The 18,860-nt window shown below is 55.4% G+C and overlaps 1 protein-coding gene across 4 annotated transcripts in view; it reads left to right on the forward strand.

Annotated features, from left to right (window-relative positions):
* The window catches only part of ST3GAL1 (ST3 beta-galactoside alpha-2,3-sialyltransferase 1), a 95,893-nt gene that overhangs the window by 70,644 nt on the left and 6,389 nt on the right, over window positions 1-18,860 (forward strand). For all 4 annotated transcript variants that reach the window (XM_034663407.1, XM_034663409.1, XM_002916122.4 and 1 more), the window contains exons 3-6: window positions 5,789-6,706; window positions 14,855-15,051; window positions 15,994-16,173; window positions 17,422-17,467. In XM_034663407.1, coding sequence (XP_034519298.1) covers window positions 6,395-6,706; window positions 14,855-15,051; window positions 15,994-16,173; window positions 17,422-17,467 — 735 coding nt within the window. In that variant the 5' untranslated portion in view covers window positions 5,789-6,394. The remainder of the gene's footprint in view (window positions 1-5,788; window positions 6,707-14,854; window positions 15,052-15,993; window positions 16,174-17,421; window positions 17,468-18,860) is intronic.

Genomic DNA, 18,860 nt, shown 5'->3' on the forward strand with positions numbered 1-18,860 from the left:
ACCTTCCCTCCCACCATCTGCTTGCTTGGCTGGTGTGAGGCCCTTTGATTCGCGAGGCACCTCTGGGGCTTCTCCGGGCCCCGCCCCCTTCTCCAGATTTTCCGAGCTCCCCACGCAGGGAGCTCCATGCCAGGCACCGGGCATCCCGAGAGGCAGAGGAAAGACACTGGCCTCCTCGTCCCACGGTGGCAGAGGCTTGTAGACCGTTTCTCCCAGCAAGGACTGTAAAAGCTGAATGAGCTAGAAATCCAGCTCTTTGGAGGCATTAAGGGAACAGCCAAGGCAGCCAGGATTTGAGAGGTGAGGATCCGTGAGAGAAGGGAGATGAATGGGGTGAGCCCAATCCTCCAGCTCCGCTCCTGCACGAGGCAGGGGCTGGCTCGTGGGAGGCTCCAGAAGCAGGTGGAGGGCAGCAGCTCAGTGTAGGGCCGTCTCACAAGGCTGGGAGTAAAACAAATGAAATTAAACTTAAACTAGAACTCAGGACCTCCAGGTCAGCCCAAACCTGTGCGACCAAGCACCTCGAGCAAAGGGAACCGCACAGGAAAGACGGAGCACTGCGCACCTCGTCTTCCTTCCCGAGGCATCTGCCAGTGTTTCTTGGGACCAGAGCCTGAGAATCCAAGCTGCAGACAGCAGCCAAGAAACTAAAAGGCAAGACCCAGCTTCTGATAACCTCGCAGTGCAGGGGAGACCAGAGGTGAGAGCGTGCAAAGAGGAAGCCCCTCGGTAGGCATCCCAGCTATTCTTTGAGAAGGGCTGTAGCCTGTAAGTGGGAGCAAACCAGAAATAACCGGTCACTATGAAAACTGAAGCTTGGCCCCAGTCACCCCGGTCACCACCTGGAACAAAGTGACATGTCCCTGTTCCACCTGCCGACCAGGAGAAAGCACCTTTCCTCTCTGAATAAGGACAGCCTGCTCCAGAGCCTCTAGGCTTTCGGCACACACAGAACGCACCGTGACCAGGCATGCCAGGGACAGAACCAAATGACCAAAGAGAGATAAAGAGAAAAAAGAGACAATAGAAATAGACCCACATGTTATCCGAATGTCACAAGATACAGACATGGTCTTGAAAAGAACTGTGAGGATTAATTGCAGAAGATGGGCCTGGTGGGGCATTTCCCCTGAAAAGAGCTAGAGCTTATAAAAATTTTGCTCAGATGGAAATTCTAGACCTGAGAAAGACAATAGCCGAAATGAACGTAATACCCTAGTTCACACAGAAGAGGGTGCAAACAAGATATTGGAGAGAGAACAGATTGTAAGCCCTAAGGAATGACAAGAAAGGAGATAATGAAGATGAGAGCAGGTATTAAGGAATTAGAGGGTTAACCATGGCTACATAGAAAGATCTGAGAGGAGGCAGGAGCCTGGGTCAGAGTGCTGGCTCTGCCGCTGTCTCGCTGTGTGACCTTAGACAAGTCACTTGCCTTCTCCGGGCTTCATTTTCCTATGTCAGGGAAATAAGTATGTTTATCTGTTTTGTGCAGTCGATGGGAGGATCACACGGAAGACAGTTGCAGCTTCTCTTTATTAGACGTGCGGATGTTACCGGCAGCCCTCGTGCCAGGGACTGTGCGGAGGGCTAGGAGGGCATCCTAGCCTGGGGGGTAGAATTGTAGACTTCCGCAGGTGTGAACTAAGCATTCAGAAACCCATGCCTTTCATTCGTCCGGTTTTCCAAGCATTTGAAACAGCTCATCTGTCAGTGGCTGGTCATTGCCAGCATCTCCCTGTTGCTAGGTGGGCTTATCTCTGCGAGGGACCCTCTTTGGAGAAATCTTGACTTTCTGGATCCTTGACAGGGTTCTACTGTGTGTTCAACATTGTGCCAGTGACCCCATTAGACTGTCCCATCCGCAATCTCTGTGCCTCCTCCAGGACAGGTGGACCTTGGAGATAACGCGGGTTCCATTCCAGACCACCACGATACAGTGGATATTGTAACGAAGTGAGCCAAAGGCATGTTCTGGTGTCCCAGTGCATACAAAAGTTGCATTTATACTATCGGAGTCTATTACATGTGCAATTGCATTATATCTTTAAAAATCAAGATAGATACCTGCATTTGAAAATACTGTGTTGCTGGAAAGCGCTAACCATGATCTGAGCTTTCAGCCTGTCGTAATCACTGATCACAGATCGTCTGACCAAATACAGTAATGAAAAAGTTGGAAATGGTGCGAGAGTTACCAAAATGTCACACAGAGACGCGAAGTGGGCAGATGCTGTTGGAAAAATGCCACCGGTTGATTTGCATGACACAGACGGGCTTGCCACAAACCTTCCAGTCTGTAAAAAGCGCAGTATCTGCAGAGCACGACAGACAGGATGTGCTTGTCCTCCAGCATGTGGCTGCAAGGCGTCAGCCACGCTGCGGGCGGGACAGGGAGCTGTGTCCTGCCCCGTCTTTGTTTTGGGCAGGTGTGGCCGGCCTCCCTCGCCGCGCGCGCTTGGCCTCGTGGTCTCAGTTCAGGGAGCCAGGGCTGGCATTGGCCCAGGTGTTGCTGGCTGCCTCACTTACTGGAGTGCAGGGAAGTCACGCATTCCTTCTTTCTTCCCTGGGGCCAGGGAAGGGGGTGGAAGGGTGTTCTTGCTTTTCTACTGCAGCTTTTTGCAAGGCTTTGGAAATCACTAAGGGATATGAGTTCAGAAGCCTCTGCTGGTCGGTGGGATCCGAGTGTGCACTCTGGCCTTGGAGATGCAGCTACCAGCACGTGCTGAGTGGATGGGAGGGTGGTGTCACGGTTCCCCTGCTTCTGCAGCCCAGCCTCACCCTCTGTCCCCACTCTCACCCCACCCCAGCATCTGCTTAGACCAGGAATACCTCCCTCGCGGAGCCAGGACGTTGTCGGGAACCTGACCTCTCATTCAGAATTTTCTTTGGTCCAAGTGTTTCAACAGTCCTCTATTTGAGTGACCTTGTCTCTGCCCTTGGCATCAGGATACAGCCAGAGTGTCCTGGGCCCTGCTCATTAGCAAGACAAAAGCAGTGAGACCCTGTCATTCCTCTGCTCAGGCCCTTCAGCGGGTCCCCATGTCACTCAGAGCAAACTTAGTCTTGCTTAATGGCTTCCACAGCCCCATGCTCTCCACCCCACCCCACACAAGTCTGCTCCTCTCCTTCCCATTCATCGGGGGGTACTGGCCTTCTTTCTCCCGAAAGCACCAGGACCTTGCAGATGTCTAGGAAGCTCCCAGCCTAGAATCTTTCATGGTGTGTCCCAACCACCTATCCCCGAGGCTGGCCCATCACAGGGTCCTAGAAAATAGGTAGTGAGCGAATCAGATGACTGGGCAGACTTTGCTGGGTGACAACCCAGAAAAGTGGACAGAATCTGTGTAATCCTCATTTTCCAGTGGAAGAAATGGTTCCGAGAGGGCAGGTAATTTGTTCATAGTCACACAGCAAATGGGTGGTACAGCCTGAGAATCGGAGTCTTCTAACTCTTGGTCTGTGCTTTTCTGCTCACATCTCTGCCCTGAATTGCTGGCCCTTGCCTTTCCCTTCATTTGCTTCTGCATTTCTTCATGCCATCTGGGTGCCAGGTGACAGGGGCCCAACAATGAGTGAGACTAAGCTCTTATACTCATGGGGCTCCCTGCCCAGGGCGGAGGCAGGTAAGTAAACAGTTCAGGTGGAGTGGAGCCACGACACTGTGGAAGCCAGGAGTGGACTCTGCTCCTGCCAGGAGAGGGCAAGCCTTCCTCCAGCAGTCAGCACCAGCTGATCCCTGAAGAATGAGTAAGAGCCTAGCAGGGTGGGATGGACTTTCTGCATAGTGGGGTCAGCCTGGGCAGGAGCAGCTGTGACCTGTGGGTTGGTCACAGGCCTCAAGTTTTAGATAAGTAATCTGCTTTATGCAATAAAGGGGATTTATTATCTCATGTCATCAAAAAGTGGAGGTGTAGGGTGGGCTGCAGGTATGGCCTGATCAGGGAGTCAGCACCACTTATCTCAGCCCTGTTCAGTGGTTACCTCTTCCACATGAGCTATGAAAATGGCCAGCATGTACTATATGTTGGCTAATTGAATTTAAATTAAAAAAACCAAATTACATATAAAAAATAAAATAATTAAAAAAATATGGCCAGCACGACCCTGACTTTTATATACAAAAATCAAATAGCCAGAGCAAAATAAAGTTTCTGCAAGTCAGGAGTTTCAGTGTGATTGGATGAATTAGCACACCTACCCATCCCAGGACCAAGAGGTCTGGGGATCTCTGCCAGCCAAGTGAAATAAGAGCCCACCCTTGAAGATAAACAGGTTAATCTCACTCCAATAACAGAGCTGCTTCGTGCTGGAGGAGCGCGGGGTGGCTGGAGGGGACGACTCTGGACACCATTAGCTTATAAATATGAGTCAGGTTGTCTTGAACGGTGAGAAATGGAGAAGTAGGCGGATCAAAATGCCCTTGCCAACTGAGCTGAAGAGTTGAGGGGGTTGTAGCACATTTGAACCTCGGATGTGCACAGGAAGGCACCATGGATTTAACCTGATTTTTGAGCACCACCCCCTTTTTCTACCAAAAGGTAATCAATAACCCTTCAACTGTCACGCTCCTAGAAAAAAGAAATGCATCGTGCTCGTTGACATCTACATATTGAGGATGGGGACGAACTGACCAGACAGAGACTGGGTCGGGGACAGGGGACACATTCCAAACAAAGGCCAAAGTCATCACGCTCAAGTGAAGGGATGCAACCAGCACAGAGGCAATGCAGTCCGGGGGCTCGTGTTCTGGACATCTGAGGAGTCCCTGTTTGCTCTCTTTGATGGACATATACTCCCCCTTTCTCCATATCCTTCCCACTGAAGACCAGTGGAGAGACAGGGTGTCGCTCCCAGAGCAGACCCCCCCCTCGCCCCGTGCTCGGTGCCCCCACCCGCCCGCGTGCATGGGGTCAGAGGCCTGGGGATTTGGATTCAGGTCCTGCTTCCTCCTTTCCCTGTGACCTTGGGCAAGTCATCTAATCTCTTTGAATCTTTGTTTATTCTGAGGACAACATGGGCCTCCCCCCCATCTGGCTGGCAGCATACTTTGAGGACTGCTGGGGGACGTACATATACACACATGGCCCATCTTGTCGGGCTTGGAGTGGCTCATCCAGGAATACTCATTCATTCATGCCTTGCAAAAGGAGAAGTTTTGCAATTGCCTAATAGGTCCCAGCAGCTCCGCTTGTAGCATTTTATCTTATCTTTGTAACCATTGGTAAGTGGACGTGTTGTGTTCCCATTTCATAGAAGAGGAGGCTGAGGGCCAGGCAGACCGACTAACTTCCCAAGACCACAGAGCTCGTAAAGCGGAGCTTGAACCTGGCCAGTAAAAGCCTGCTCTGTAGAACTGAGCCTAGTTGGCAGAACTTGAATGGCAGAAGCCTACGATTCTTGTTGAAATTCAGAAGCCGAGGGAGAGGGAAGGAGAAAGTAGCGTGTACTTGGCAGGTACTTAGCCATCTGTGTGCGTTCCCACTGGACGTGCATCGTTGATTTCACAGACTTTGGTGGAATGCTTAAAGGGACCCAGTTCTGGTTGCAGGAAAGATGGCGGGCGACTGCTGTGTCCCTTAGCAAACCTTGCAGACATCCCATCATACACATGCACACACCATGGCTCAAGAGTGTAAATAAATGGTCCAGAGCCACCCATCACATTGGCTTGACACCAAAGCAGAAGATCACGGAGTTCATCCTGGAGGAGGTGGGGAGAGAGAAACATTGTTTGATAACAAGGTAATAGAATTTCATCCTGTTTTCTTCCTCCTTTTCTGTGCAGATGACTGACAAGCCTCAGTGCCTCCATCAGGCACGCTGTTTAAAGGCCACATATCTGGTGACAGCATGGGAAAGACCCGCTTCTAATTAAGCATCATCACCCATCACCCTTTCCAGAGGACAGTGGCCAAGACGGCGTCCCTCTGTACCACACTGTGACCCTTCCTCCAAGGTCCTCACCCCTGAGAGTCCCTGTACTGTCACCAAGATTAATTACCCCTCAACCCCTTTGGATGGGAAAGGAAGTCATTTTATTAAGCTTGATTAAAGCTTCGAGAGACATCATCGGCTGTTTCAGGACTGCAGACAAAGCAGCCTACTTATTTCCTGAAAAGACCAATTATATGCAAGAAGTGCCACCCCCCCCCCCAGAGCGGGGCTCTCAGCCTCCAGCCATCACGGGGTGATGTCCCGCACACCGGTGTGGCCGTCGCCTGTTGGGAGTGAAGTTGGCGCTAGCAGGCCTAGGGGCCCCTCTGGGAATCCCTGCCTTGCCTTGTGACTGAGCCTCCATCTCCAGGATTTTTTTCTTCCAAATTCGCCCTCGACCAGGCGCGATTTCCTCCAGCGCAGCCAGCCCCGGGACGCGCCCATCCAGATAGCAGAAATGGTGACCATGAGAAAGAGGACTCTGAAAGTGCTCACCATCCTCGTGCTTTTCATCTTCCTCACCTCCTTCTTCCTGAACTACTCCCGCACCATGGTGACCACCACCTGGTTTCCCAAGCAGATGGTCGTCGAGCTCTCAGAGAACTTCAAGAAGTTCATGAAATACACGCACAGGTCTTGCACCTGTGCGCGCTGCGTCGGCCAGCAGAGGGTGTCGGCCTGGTTCGACGAGCGGTTCAACAGGTCCATGCAGCCGCTGCTGACCGCCCGGAACGCGCTCTTGGAGGAAGACACCTACAGCTGGTGGCTGGTGAGAGCCGGGGCTGGGCCGGGGCTGGGGCTGAGCGGGGCGCGGCTGCAGGTGCCTCCGGGGCCCCGCTGGGTGCTTAGCAGGATTCGGGATGGTGGCATTCATTCGTTCGTGCAACAACTATTTATGAAGGGTCTGCTACGTGTAAATCAGAGCAGAACGTTCTGTATTCGTTTCCTGTGTCTGCCGTAGCGGACGGCCACAAACAGGGTGCCTGGAAACAACAGACACGCCACGCCAGTCTCTGCCTCCATCTCCGCCTGACCCTCTCCTCTGAGTCTCTCTGTGTCTCCCATCTCTGCCTTTCTCTGCAAGGTCACCCGTTACTCAGTTCAGGGCCCCCTAAATCCGGGATGGTCCCGTCTCGAGATCTTTAACTGAATAACCACCGTAAAGACCCTTTCCTACCAGGTGCCATTCACACGTTCCGGGAGTTGAGACTGGGACACACCTGTGTGCAGGCCACTTGTTCCACGAGCTACAGATAGTGAGATGCAAGACAGACAAGGTCCTTACTCTCCCGGAGCTGTGTCCCGGCTGAGAGAGACAGATAAGAAACCGAGAAGACAGGCTCAGGTGAAAATGCCCTGAGAGAGGTCAAATGAGGTTTGTGGTTGAGAGAGGCTGGGGGTCCGGGGCCTCTAAACGGGGTCATCGGGGAAGGTCACTGCGGAGGCAGGACTTGAGCTAAGACCCAGAGGTAGAGAAGGCACTGGGCATGAAAGGATCCGTAGAATGTGCTAGGTCACAGCAACAGCGAGCATAGGAGCCCTGGGGAGGCATCTGCTGGGTCTGCTGGGAGAGTGGGGGCCCCAGTAGTGGGCAACCCCCATGGTGGGGCTTCTGGTTTGTTCTCCATGCAGCAGGAAGCTGCTGGGAATCTGAGGGGAGTCCTGTGCTCTGGTCTAGTGGTTTGAAAGGTTATTCTGGTTGTTGAACCCCAAAATGGATTGAAGGGGAGTAAGAAAGAATTTACTCCTTGCAGATTTATTGAGCACTTACTATTTGCTGAGCACCAATATATTGAGATCGAAAAGACAGTCTTCCATTTCTTGGGTTGCAGGGGAGGTGAGAGAGGAGGAGACAGCCAGCCCCACGCCTGGGGGGATAGGTGTTGTTCCGGAAGTCGCACAGAAGATGCGGAGGCCCAGAGGAGGGGCACCACACCCTGCCTTGGGGCTGGGGCGGGGGCTGTCAGAGAAGGCTTCCCAGAGGAGACAGTGGCCCAGCTCCTCATGAAGGACTCAGAGACGTTGTCCAGGTGGAAGGGCTCTCCAGGCAGAGGGGCCAGTTCGTGTATCAGCCTGGAGATGTGAGAAGGGCCTGTGCGGTTGGCTGTTGGCGCTTCAGAGCATTGTGGCTAAAATCCGAATGAGTGAGGGGTGGGGTGTGAGCGATGAGGCCGTTGACGTAGCTCATGAAGTTCTTCATATATCATGTTAAGAAGTTAGAGTTGCGTGTAGGCTGAGAAAATCAGGGGGGACTTCCTGCAAGAGGCGGGGCTTTCCCAGTCAGCAACTCTTGAAGCAACTCTTGCCCTCTGGGAGCTTACAGTCTCTTTGAACAGCTTGAAGAGTCTGCAGTGACTCAGAAGAAGTGAGTCGGAGCGCCCAGGCTCAGTCTTGGTTCACTAAGCTGTGTTGAGCGCCTCGGTGTGCAGGTCCTGGGGTGGGTCCTGGGGCGGTAACAGAGAACAGAACCGGCAAGGTCTTCACTCGCTCAAAGATTCCGGTGTCTGCTAAAGGAGGCAGCAGACCATGCTTGGCAAGGATTAGGGCAGGGCTTAAACCTCGCACTCGTGACTCTTGGGGCTGGATGCATCTTTGTTTCTGGGCCTGTCCTGCACATTGTAAGATGTTAAGCATTCCTGGCCTCTACCCACGGGATGCTGGCGTCACCCACCCCCCAGCTGTGAGAACCGGAGTGTTTCCAGATATTGCCAGCTGACCCTGGCAGGGGACAGGGGAGTGCAGAATTGCCCCCATAACCATGGGGGGAGGGAAGGGAAAACTCTCAAAAGTGACTTGCTCCAAACAGCATGTCCCATCCAGCCCTCCGTATCTGGAAGTACTGATGAGAAATTTCTAGAGTGGGTAGCCAGGCTGACTTTATCTACTTCTTTCCCTAAGGTCCTTGGGGAGGGCAGTTTCTAAAACTCTCAGGCTGGCTTAGTCCAGGATGGATAAAAAGGTATAAGGAAAAAAAATAAAAAAAACAAACCAAAAACTCAGTTTCTTGCTGTAACCTGTGTATCTTCGCAGAGCCTGCTCCGTGCCGTCTAGACTTAGGAATTAGGACCTGGCATCGGTCCCTGGGTTCTGATTCCGGCTTTCTAGGTCTTACCAAGAGTGGTTTTGAGGAACTTTCTCGTCTGGCTGAGTCCTCAGATTGAGGCTCTAACAGCCACCTCACCAGCTTCTCTACAGCACTGCAAACATTAGGTTTTAACACTTGTATTTCTTTTTGCTGGCTGAATGGGCGAGTAATAATGAATTTGCTCTTTTCCCCCCAAGCGCTTATCAAGGCTGAACATTTTTCCAAGTGGCTGATGGTATTTTATCAAGTTGTCTCCCACGTCTCCAGCCCAGCCCTGATCTGCAGCCCTTCTTCCCTGGAGCTCGGCCCCTGGTGGCCACTTGGAAGCCATGGGTGGTGGGGGTAGAGAGCCCTCCGGAATAGAAATCAATAGAAAGGCGCAGGGCCGTAGAGTTTCTGGGTTAACACAGAGGCCACATGTCTTGAGTAATGAATCAGGACACCACATCGGACAAGATCTCCTGTTCACCAGATGGAGGCAAAGAATATTTGAAATCAGAGCCACTCTGGGAATTCTAAGACTCATCATAGCTCTGCAGGCAGGCTCCCCAGGCTGCCAGGACAATCTGTGGACAGATCCAGACCCAGGACCCCAACCACAGAGCCTCTGCCTTTTAAACGTTCAGAGCCTGGTGGGGACCCAATGGGACCCCCGCTGCAGGGTGCTCAACTGGCAGAGAGCCAGCGGCAGGTGGCTGGTGCCAGGGGACCCAGGAGGCAGGTCCAAACTCTCCCTAGACTCACTCTATCCCAGATCCCTCGGAGCCCAGGGTAGAGCAGGCGACTAGAGTCCCTGTTCTCCCATTTAGTCTGTGCGAAGACTGAGATGACTCGGCCATCGGTGCGGAGCCTGGCCTGGGACTCGGCTGCCTGTCCTAGCACCCCTGCCTTCCCTTCCCCTTGCCCATGGCTGCTTCTCTGCTCCATGGAAGGGAGGCCAGGAGTGGGCAGATCAGAGAAGGAGCCGGGGGTAGCTGGGAGCCAAGGGACTGAGGTGCCGCGGAAATGGCAAAGCACCTGGTGACCGCAGGATTAGGGTGATGCTGCTGTTGTCCCCTTGGGCACAGGCCCCACCCACACCCTTCTGATCCTGGCCAGAAGCCTGTGGCAGAGCCAGTCCCACAGACCCTTCATCCTGGGGAAGGAGGGATGTTTTGGGGGGGAAATGGGTGGATGTGATATCAGGGTGACAGGCCAGCCAACTGAGCCAGGAGGAGTCTGAGGGCAGAACGGTGGGGTCCCGAGCTCCCATCCCGCCTCTAAGCTTCAAGGTCACCATCAATGGGCATCACAATCCCAGCAGGTGAAGGACACGGGGCAGGTGTAAGCTCTGGCAGCAGCAGGAAGAGAGGAGCAATCACATGGGGCCACCCCCTCTCCCCCCGCCCTCAGTCAGCCTGCCAGCCCTGTGGCCCTCTCCTCCCGGCTTTGTCCCAGTCACCAGGACAAGGGTCCCCTCTGCCCTGGCTACATTTCTGCACACTGTTGGACCCGCCTGCTCCATTTGCCCCTGGCTTCTGCCCCAACCACAGGAGACATCTTCCTGCCCCAAACATCGTGCTCAGTGCACAAAAGACAATAATACCCCCCGTCCGATGCCAAGTACCACTCTGGCCAGGCCCCGGGCGAAGCTTTCCAGGCACTGCTGTCCCGCCCCCGGCCTTCACCACACCCTGTGAGGACACCTTACCTCCATTTTTCACTTGTCAGGCTCACCTCCCTGGTGAGGGGCATAGTCAGATCACATTCTAGTTCAAGGACAAGCTCTGGAGTCAGGCCGGGGTATTCAGGCTGTCTTGGGGTCTCTGGGCAATCCACTTCCCCTCACCGAACCTCAGTTTGCTCAGCTGTAAAATGGGTACCGCATGCCACCTTGCTCATAGGACAGTTATGGGGAATCAGTGAGGAAATGCCTGTGAAGTTCTTCGTGCGGGGCCCGGCATAGAAAAACCACGGAGCACAGGCTCCCGCCGATGACGAGCACGGCAGGCACGCGCACCTGCCCTAACTCGCCCGCCCATGCGGCATCCCGCACACGATGGGGGCTCCGCAGCCGTGGGTCTGGTGGGTGTGTGAATGCGTGTCAGCCCTGGCAGAGGTCATTCGCTCACTCGGCACATGGAGCAAGTGTTGTCTGTGAGCCGTGCTTGCTGCTCGGATGCTCAGGGGGCTGGGCGGACAAGCCCACGGCAGCTGCGGATTACGCTACGCCCGTGGCCAGGGACCTGTGTGCCAAGCACATGCATAAGGCAAAGACCAGTATTTTGGGGGGATTGTGGGAGGTGCCTCATGGTGAGCTGAACCTGGAGGAGGAGCAAGGTTCACTGGGCAGGGCAGAAAGGAAGGGTGGGAGGGGTGGGTACCTCTTTCCAACATGGGGTTGAGATGGGGAGTACAGAAGACCAGACGTCATGCCTCCAGGCCGGACAGTCTGTGGCTCAGTTCGCACCCCCAAGCTCCCCATGCCATCAGGCAGAAGTGCAGGAGGAATGAGTGAGGCTCTCCCCATCTGTGCCCTGAGTGTGAGTGTGGCTCCCTGGCCCCCACCCGCTGAAGTGGACCCCACCTTGGAGACCGTGTCCCCCGCCCTCCCTTGCTGCAAACAGTGCCCGCCCCACGCCCCTGCATCCCTGACTCCAGCCTCTGCTTCCCGGCCCTGCCCGAGGTCACAGGGCCGCCTCAAGGAGCCCTGACCCCCAGTGGGCAGGCATCTGTGGAGCGCTGACCAAGAAGGATACTTGGAAGCTGCCCGGGAAGAGTGAGAGGCGGAGGATGTCTTTGAACTTCTCAGCGTTCCCTCCCACGTGCAAGTTAGCAGCCTGGTGGTCCTTTTGCTGTCACTTACAAGAGTCAGGGAAATCAGAGTATCCCTTCCCCAGGAAGACAGGCACAGGGACACAGATCAGCCCCGAGGGCCCTGCCCCGTCTGACCCAGCAGGCAGGTGCAGGAGTTAGGATTCTAAGCTGCAGAAACACAGCTCGGCTTTCCCACGCAAGCTCTTGCTGGCTCTGCGGCGGATGCGGGGATGCGCGCGCCCGATGGCCTCGCCCTTCTGCTCTCTGGGCCTCGGTCTCCACTCCTGCCAGCCAATCACTACACAGGTCGGAAATCGCCCAGGTAGAACCGCATGCCACCTGGCTGTGGCCGGCCTCGAGATTCTAGGTGATGCCGGGGCTGGGCCGTCAGGAACCTCCCGTCCCAGTGCGAGGACCGGAGTTGACGGTAATTCTCCTGCTCTGTTTGCAGTTGCAGGAACATTAATCTGCCCCGATCTTTGGTTACGCACTTCTCCGATACCCGCCCGTCTTCCTTCCAGCAAAGCGTGGGCAGCGTGCCCGGCCGGCAACAGTATGAGTGGGAATCAAATAACGTCGTTTTGTTTTCATTGTTTGGTGCGATTCCTTTTTTAACTTCTGCCAAGTAATCCTTGCTTTCCACTTGAGGTGGGGATGTGAGATTTCCTTTTAAAATGAACTTACTTTTTTTTTTTTTTTCCTGAAACGAGCCATTAAAGATGAGTCGGTCAGTCGTAGCTGGGTTAAGACACTGCCGTGCTGTGCTCCCAAGTCGCGTCTCCTGGGGCCTCAAGACTTCATACCGCGGGGACATCCTGGAGGTTCCTGCAGGAGCGTGTGGCCAAGGCCCTCTACCTGCACCAGCAGCAGCAGGGCCTGGGAGCCTGTAGGAAGGGCGGGATCTGGGGTTCAGCCTGGCCCTACTGCAGTAGTCAGGCTCTTTGAGTTAGCAAGGTCCTGGGTGCCCGCCCATTTGGGAGCTTGGAGCTGTCCCAGCACATCTTATCTCACGCAGGTGTTTAATCTGGGGATTGTTATGTTTTATTGTGTTGAAATGTACATAACATAATATTTACCATCGTAACCATTTATAAGTGTACAGTTCAGTGGCATGAAGGAGAGTCACACTGTCGTGTAACCAACACCACCCTCCAGCACCAGTGGTTTTTCATCGTGCCCCCAAACCCTGCCCCTGTTCAGCGTGAACTCCCCTTACCCCCGCCTCGGGCCCTGGCAGCTAGCTGCCTTTCTAGCTTCTGTCTCGATGAATTTGACTCCCCTAGGGGACCTCATATAGTGGAATCCTGCAATATTTGTCCTCCTGTGTTGAGCTTAGGTCACTCAGCGTGTTTCCAAGGCCCATCCCTTCTTCTTTTTTTTTTTTTTAAAGATATTATTTATTTGTCTGAGAGAGACAGAAACCATGAGTGGAGAGGGCAGAGGCAGAGGGAGAAGCAGATTCCCCTCTGAGCAGGGAGCCCCATGCAGGACTCGATCCCGGGACCCTGATCTCGTGACCTGAGCTGAAGCAGGTGCTTAATGAACTAAGCCACCCAGGTGCCCCTAGGGTTATCTTGCTAGCACCCTTTGGTGCCTCCCAGGTGCCCCTGAATTCCTTCCTTTCTTATGACTGCATGATATTCCACCCTTGTTTCATCCACTCACCTGCCAGTGGACCCTTGGGTCGCTTGCACCTTTCGGCTACGGCAAATAATGCTGCCGTGAACATAGGTGTGCAAAACTCTGCGTGACCCTGTTTCAGTCCTTGTGAGTGTATACCTGGGAATGGAAGCGTGGGCTTCCGTGGTCATTCAGTGTGTGTTCGCCGCGGTGTCCACACCATCTTCTGTGCCCACCAGCAATGCATGAGGATGCCACTTCTTCCGCAACCTCTCCGACACTTGTTATCTCTCCCTCTCCCCTTTTTATTTAGTATAACCCTCCCAGGGGGTGTGGTGAGTGGTCCGGATCTTGTTGCCCACGGCTCTCCCATGGTGTCGGAAGAGATGCTGAAGGTTTTAACTAGAGGAGCCACGCTGCTGGTGGGCCTCTCCTTTGAAGATCTGATTCCTTCTGTCTCAGGGTGGGGTGCGGGGGGTGCTGCCTGGCCCTGGATCTCCCCACACACCCCATCACCAGTCTCCTGGACCATGGCCACAGCAAGCTCCAACCTCTTCTTTCTTTCCCAGCCACTGCCCTGGGCCTGGGGCTGGGAGAGGCTGGTGGGACTCACCCCACAGCCACCTCTCCCCCCACAATCCACCCCTGCCCCAGCCCCTGCAGCCCCAGGGACTGGGCTTTCTGAAGGTCAAGGTTCCAAGGGTCTGAGACACAGGGACAGAATTGTGGGAGAGACTTTAAGCTGGGTTTCTGAAAGCCTGGTTTGGATGGGGGACACGTGGTTCAATCAGTCTGGGCCCCACGGCGTCCTTCTTGTCTACGGTTCAAAGGTGGTGTGGTGTGCACTGTGGCTGGTGACAGGTCTCAGAGGTGACACTGCTTAGGAATTTTCTCCAGGTTTTACCGTGAGTGAGGACGTCGGAAGTCTGGAGCTCGGTCTTAGAGGATGGAAACAGTTTGCCAGGCAGACATTGAAAGCTTTGATGCGTTCAGCAAAGGGCTGGTTTTTTTGATCTTGCTGGAGCCCAGGGGTACCCAGGGAGCAGGCAGGAGGATGAAGGGAGCAGGGGCCAGGGAGGAGGCCTCGGAGGGTCACCTGACCCTTCTCCTCTTACCTGGTGTCACTTCCTAAGTGGCCGGTAGAGTAGCGAGCACATAGTAGGTTCTCAAAAAGCATTTGCAGAACGAGGGAGTGGTCTCTTTCCCATCCCCCTGAGCAGCCCCTGGGCTTCCTGGGGGAGGTGGCTGTCTGAGCCTCCTGTCAGTCTCCAGGTGCCCAGCAGAAAGGAAGGTACCAGGGAGGGGCCCCGTGAGCACATGTGGGGAGCTCGGGGCCCAGCACGGGGACGGCTTAGTGGCCCCGGCCACCGGCAGTGCGGCCGGGCTGACCTTTCTCCTTCTGTCCTCGGCCCACAGAGGCTCCAGCGGGAAAAGCAACCCAATAACTTGAACGATACCATCAGGGAGCTGTTCCAGGTGGTGCCTGGGAACGTGGACCCCCTGCTGGAGAAGAGGTCGGTGGGCTGCCGGCGCTGTGCCGTGGTGGGGAACTCCGGCAACCTGAGGGAGTCCTGGTACGGGCCACAGATCGACAGCCACGACTTCGTGCTGAGGTGAGCACCCGGCCCCTCAGAGCTCCGAGAGGTGCCTCGGCTCAGGGCCAGGAGGTCAAGACCATAGTGCTAGCATGACCAGACTTCCCCCATGGGCCCCCGGGCCCCTGCTCCCTCCCGTGGGCCTCAGTTTCCCCAACTGTGCATTGTAGGAAGGAGGTGGACCAGCGGTGCCTCTCTGGACCCAGATGGGAAATCCTATGCGGGAGGAAGCCAGCAGGCCAGGAGCTTGGCACAGAGAGACCTGGAGAGAGGGCAAGATTTCTTTGAAGACTGGTTTCATCTTTAAAATTTGGCCCCATTTTGCAATCTAGGCCGTAATAAAATCATATGCTTTTAACGTAAATACATTTCCCTGTCACCAGATAAAACAGATCCTCTGGGAAGATGTGTGTCCTGGGTTTCTTGTAATCTCCACCCCACTATTCACTTGGCAGTGGGGGTGCTGTTCCCCAGGCACCTTCTAGAATAGTCTCCTGTTTCTGTGATGTCTGTATTTATGTCCTCAGACCATTTGCCTGGCTTCTCGGAGCCTCAGTGTCCCTGGCGTGCTGCAGGAATGTCCGTGGTGAGGGCGAAGGCGTCAGGTTCTGGGTCAGACAGACTTGACTTCAAGGCTGCCACCTGCTAGCTCTGCATCCTGGGACAAGTTCTTTGCATTCAGATTTCTTCCATCATGAAATAGGACCACAGAATCCCTCCTGGGCACGGTTGTCATTAAGGGGCAATGCGGTGCATTACTGGGCCAGGATGGTGCCTTGTACACAGTAGGTCAGCAATAGTGGCAATGGTCAGGCTCACTCGAGATCGAAAAAGAGACAGAAAGTAGCAAAAGCTTTTGAGCTCTGCCTTAATCGTCTCCATTTCACAGCTGAGGGAGCTGGGGCCCAGAAGCAGCAGCCATGTGATGCGATGCGTGTCCCTCTGTCCCTTCTCCCCCAGGATGAACAAGGCCCCCACAGCGGGCTTTGAGATGGACGTCGGGAGCAAGACCACGCACCATCTGGTGTACCCCGAGAGCTTCAGGGAGCTGGCGGAGAACGTCAGCATGGTCCTGGTCCCCTTCAAGACCACCGACCTGGAGTGGGTAGTCAGTGCCACCACCACGGGCACCATCTCTCAGTGAGTCCCCGGCAGGAGTGGGGGGATGGGGAGGGAGTTTGGGATGGAGAGGCCATTGCCCCACCCCCTCACTGATCCTCTGTGCCCCCTAGCATGCTATTCCTGCACCAGAATGCTTCCCCCGCCAGACTTCCTTCTGGAATGCCCCAGCTTCACAGGCCCCAGGCCCCCACCTAGCCTGTAGCTCCTGGTCCCTTCCCTCCCTGCACTGCTAACACCCTGTGAGCTTCGACCTTCCCCCTTCTCATGACCCCAGGACAGGCCTCCAAGGCTTACTGGAAACTCTTTGGGAGGAGGGGCCCCGCTGGAAAGGACTCCACATGTGACAATTCTGTTCTGACCCCTTCCTTATCTCTGCTGTGCACCCTGAGGATGACAGGCCCCCATCTCTTCTGAGGCTATAAAAATAGCCTTGGGTAGCACTGGGGGCAGGCAGGGAGGCAGCGTGCCGGCACGTCAGCTGTGGCCTGAGTCCCTGTGAGCTGCCTCCAGAGCAGGGGGGCTCACAGGCACCACCCTGGGCACTGGACGCTGCTTGTCTCGTCGAATTCCCACGCTGCTCCTTCCCCTCGCCTCCCTCCTCCCGGGCAGGACGAAGAGACCTGCTCCAGTACGCTGCCCTAGCCTGGGAGCCAGGCTCGCCTCTGGGTCTGAGTCCTAGTCCCGTACTCTTCCTGAAAAGAGTGGCTTCGCCGTCCAGATGGCCGGAAGCCTCCTGGTGTGATGTCCGGCCAGCAAGCCTGATGGATTGGGGTGCAGGAAGTGGGGGGCCACCCTCTCATGAGGGCAGTGAGGGAAGTGGACTCGGGCAGGGGAGGAGCGGGCCAGGACTGCCCTCAGAGGCCCTCTTCTCCCACCCCATCCCATAGGATTAGGAGGGTGAATTGCCCCCATTAGATCCAATGTAAGGCCGGGTGGCCGGGCATTTGCACCTTAATCTCGGGGGCACGCATAACCTTGCAGGTGGAAAGGGGGCCTTTGCGGGGCTCAGCAGTGAGCTGTGCTCCTTCAGGCTTGCTTTGAAGCAAGTCCCCTGGTGTTAACCTTTGCCAGGGAAAGCAGCAATTAAGAAATATTCCTGAATTAGCCAACAGCGCCCTCTGGTGTCCATAATGGGCTGCAGAAGGATGGGGCTGTGGCAGGGAGGTGGGGTCCCTACCTCTCTCTCCAGGGTCCATTCCCAGAGCAGCATGCAGGCAGCCCAGCCCCCTCGCCACATTAACCACCTGCTTTTTCTCCCCCCTGCAGCACCTACGTTCCTGTCCCTGCAAAGATCAAAGTGAAAAAGAATAAGGTAAGTCGAGGCTTAGGCCCCCTGTCCTCTGAGCTCAGGCTCAGCTTGATGAGAGGGAGCCCCATCTCCCCTCTGCCAGCACGTGGCTGCAGAGAGCCCTCGGGCCCCTGGGCTGGTGGAGGCCAGAGCCCCTACCCAGCTTCCCGGCTCGACAGACAGACTCTGGAAAAGTTTCTCCAGATGGGAACTCCAGCCCAGCAGCATCACTGGGATACGGTCCTAGATGCAGATACTCAAGCCTAGCCCAGACCGATGGCGTCAGAAACTCTGGAGGGAGGGGACGGCCCAGCAACCTGGGCTTTTACTGAGCCCCCAGGGATGCCAACGCTGGCTGCAGTTTGAGACCCGGTGCTGTACGGTGTGAGCTTCTCAAAGCCAGACCTCACCTCCTGCCTCCCTGTCTCCATCTTCCCCAGTGGTACCCCGGAATGGGGTTGGTCAAGCCCTGGGCAAAGGGCAGAAGGATAAAAGAAGTGAAGTGTCTACCACACTGGTCCTTTGCACATACTGTGGTTTTTCGATGTTGAGATCAGGGTCAGAGAGGCCAAGTCACTTGCTCGGGGACACACAGCTCGTTCACGGTGTGGCTGGAGTGGGAGCACTCCCTGGGCCGCCAGCACCTGCCCTTTACACTGGGGTGTACCGCCCGGCGGAGAAGCCACGTAGGAATCCCTGGAGGGCTGAGTGGGTGGAGCAGAGAGCCTCCCAGACACCGGTAGCTTGAAGCCAGGCTGAGAGATGAACAGTTCAGCAGAGACCTGCATGGTCCTGTGCTCTGGTTTATCCCTGGGGGCTGGCGTTGGGCTTCCTGGACATACACGCACACCCTTTACCGCCTGAGAAGTCCCTTTCGCTGTCCTCACAGCAGTGGTGAGCGTGGAGTCAAGGGCAGGTCTGATACCAGATACCTCCCGGCTTGGCCAGCCTGGCTGTGTGACACTCGGCACCTCTGAGCTGAGTGTCCTCATCTGTAACATGAGGAGGGGGAGGCTTGCTCATAGGGTCATGTGACGGACCGTCGCTGGCAGAACGGGTGTCCCTATGCATGCGTTTCCTGCAGTGTGACAGGGGTGGCCCTGTCCCTAGCTCATGCTGTTCCCTGGAAGCTCCCTGGCCCGATTGGAATGTTACCCGGATGTCTCTGTCTCAGCGAGCCTTCTCCCCTCTGGTGCTTTACCGTTTCTCTGCTCAGTTTCTTTCCATGTTTCCGTGATTGTCGTGGTTTAGTATCCTCTGGCCCCGCAGTTAGGCTCCTGCCCGTCCTTCCCACTAAACGTCAGGCCCATGAGCGCAGGGGCGCGGGTCCTGTGCACTGCTCCGTCCCCCAAGGCCACGACAGTGGGGGCACCTCGCAGGTGCTCGGGGTCCTTGCAGCGGCTCATGGAGGGCTGTG

Source organism: Ailuropoda melanoleuca, chromosome 6 (assembly GCF_002007445.2).
Source record: "Ailuropoda melanoleuca isolate Jingjing chromosome 6, ASM200744v2, whole genome shotgun sequence".
Lineage (NCBI taxonomy): Eukaryota > Metazoa > Chordata > Mammalia > Carnivora > Ursidae > Ailuropoda > Ailuropoda melanoleuca.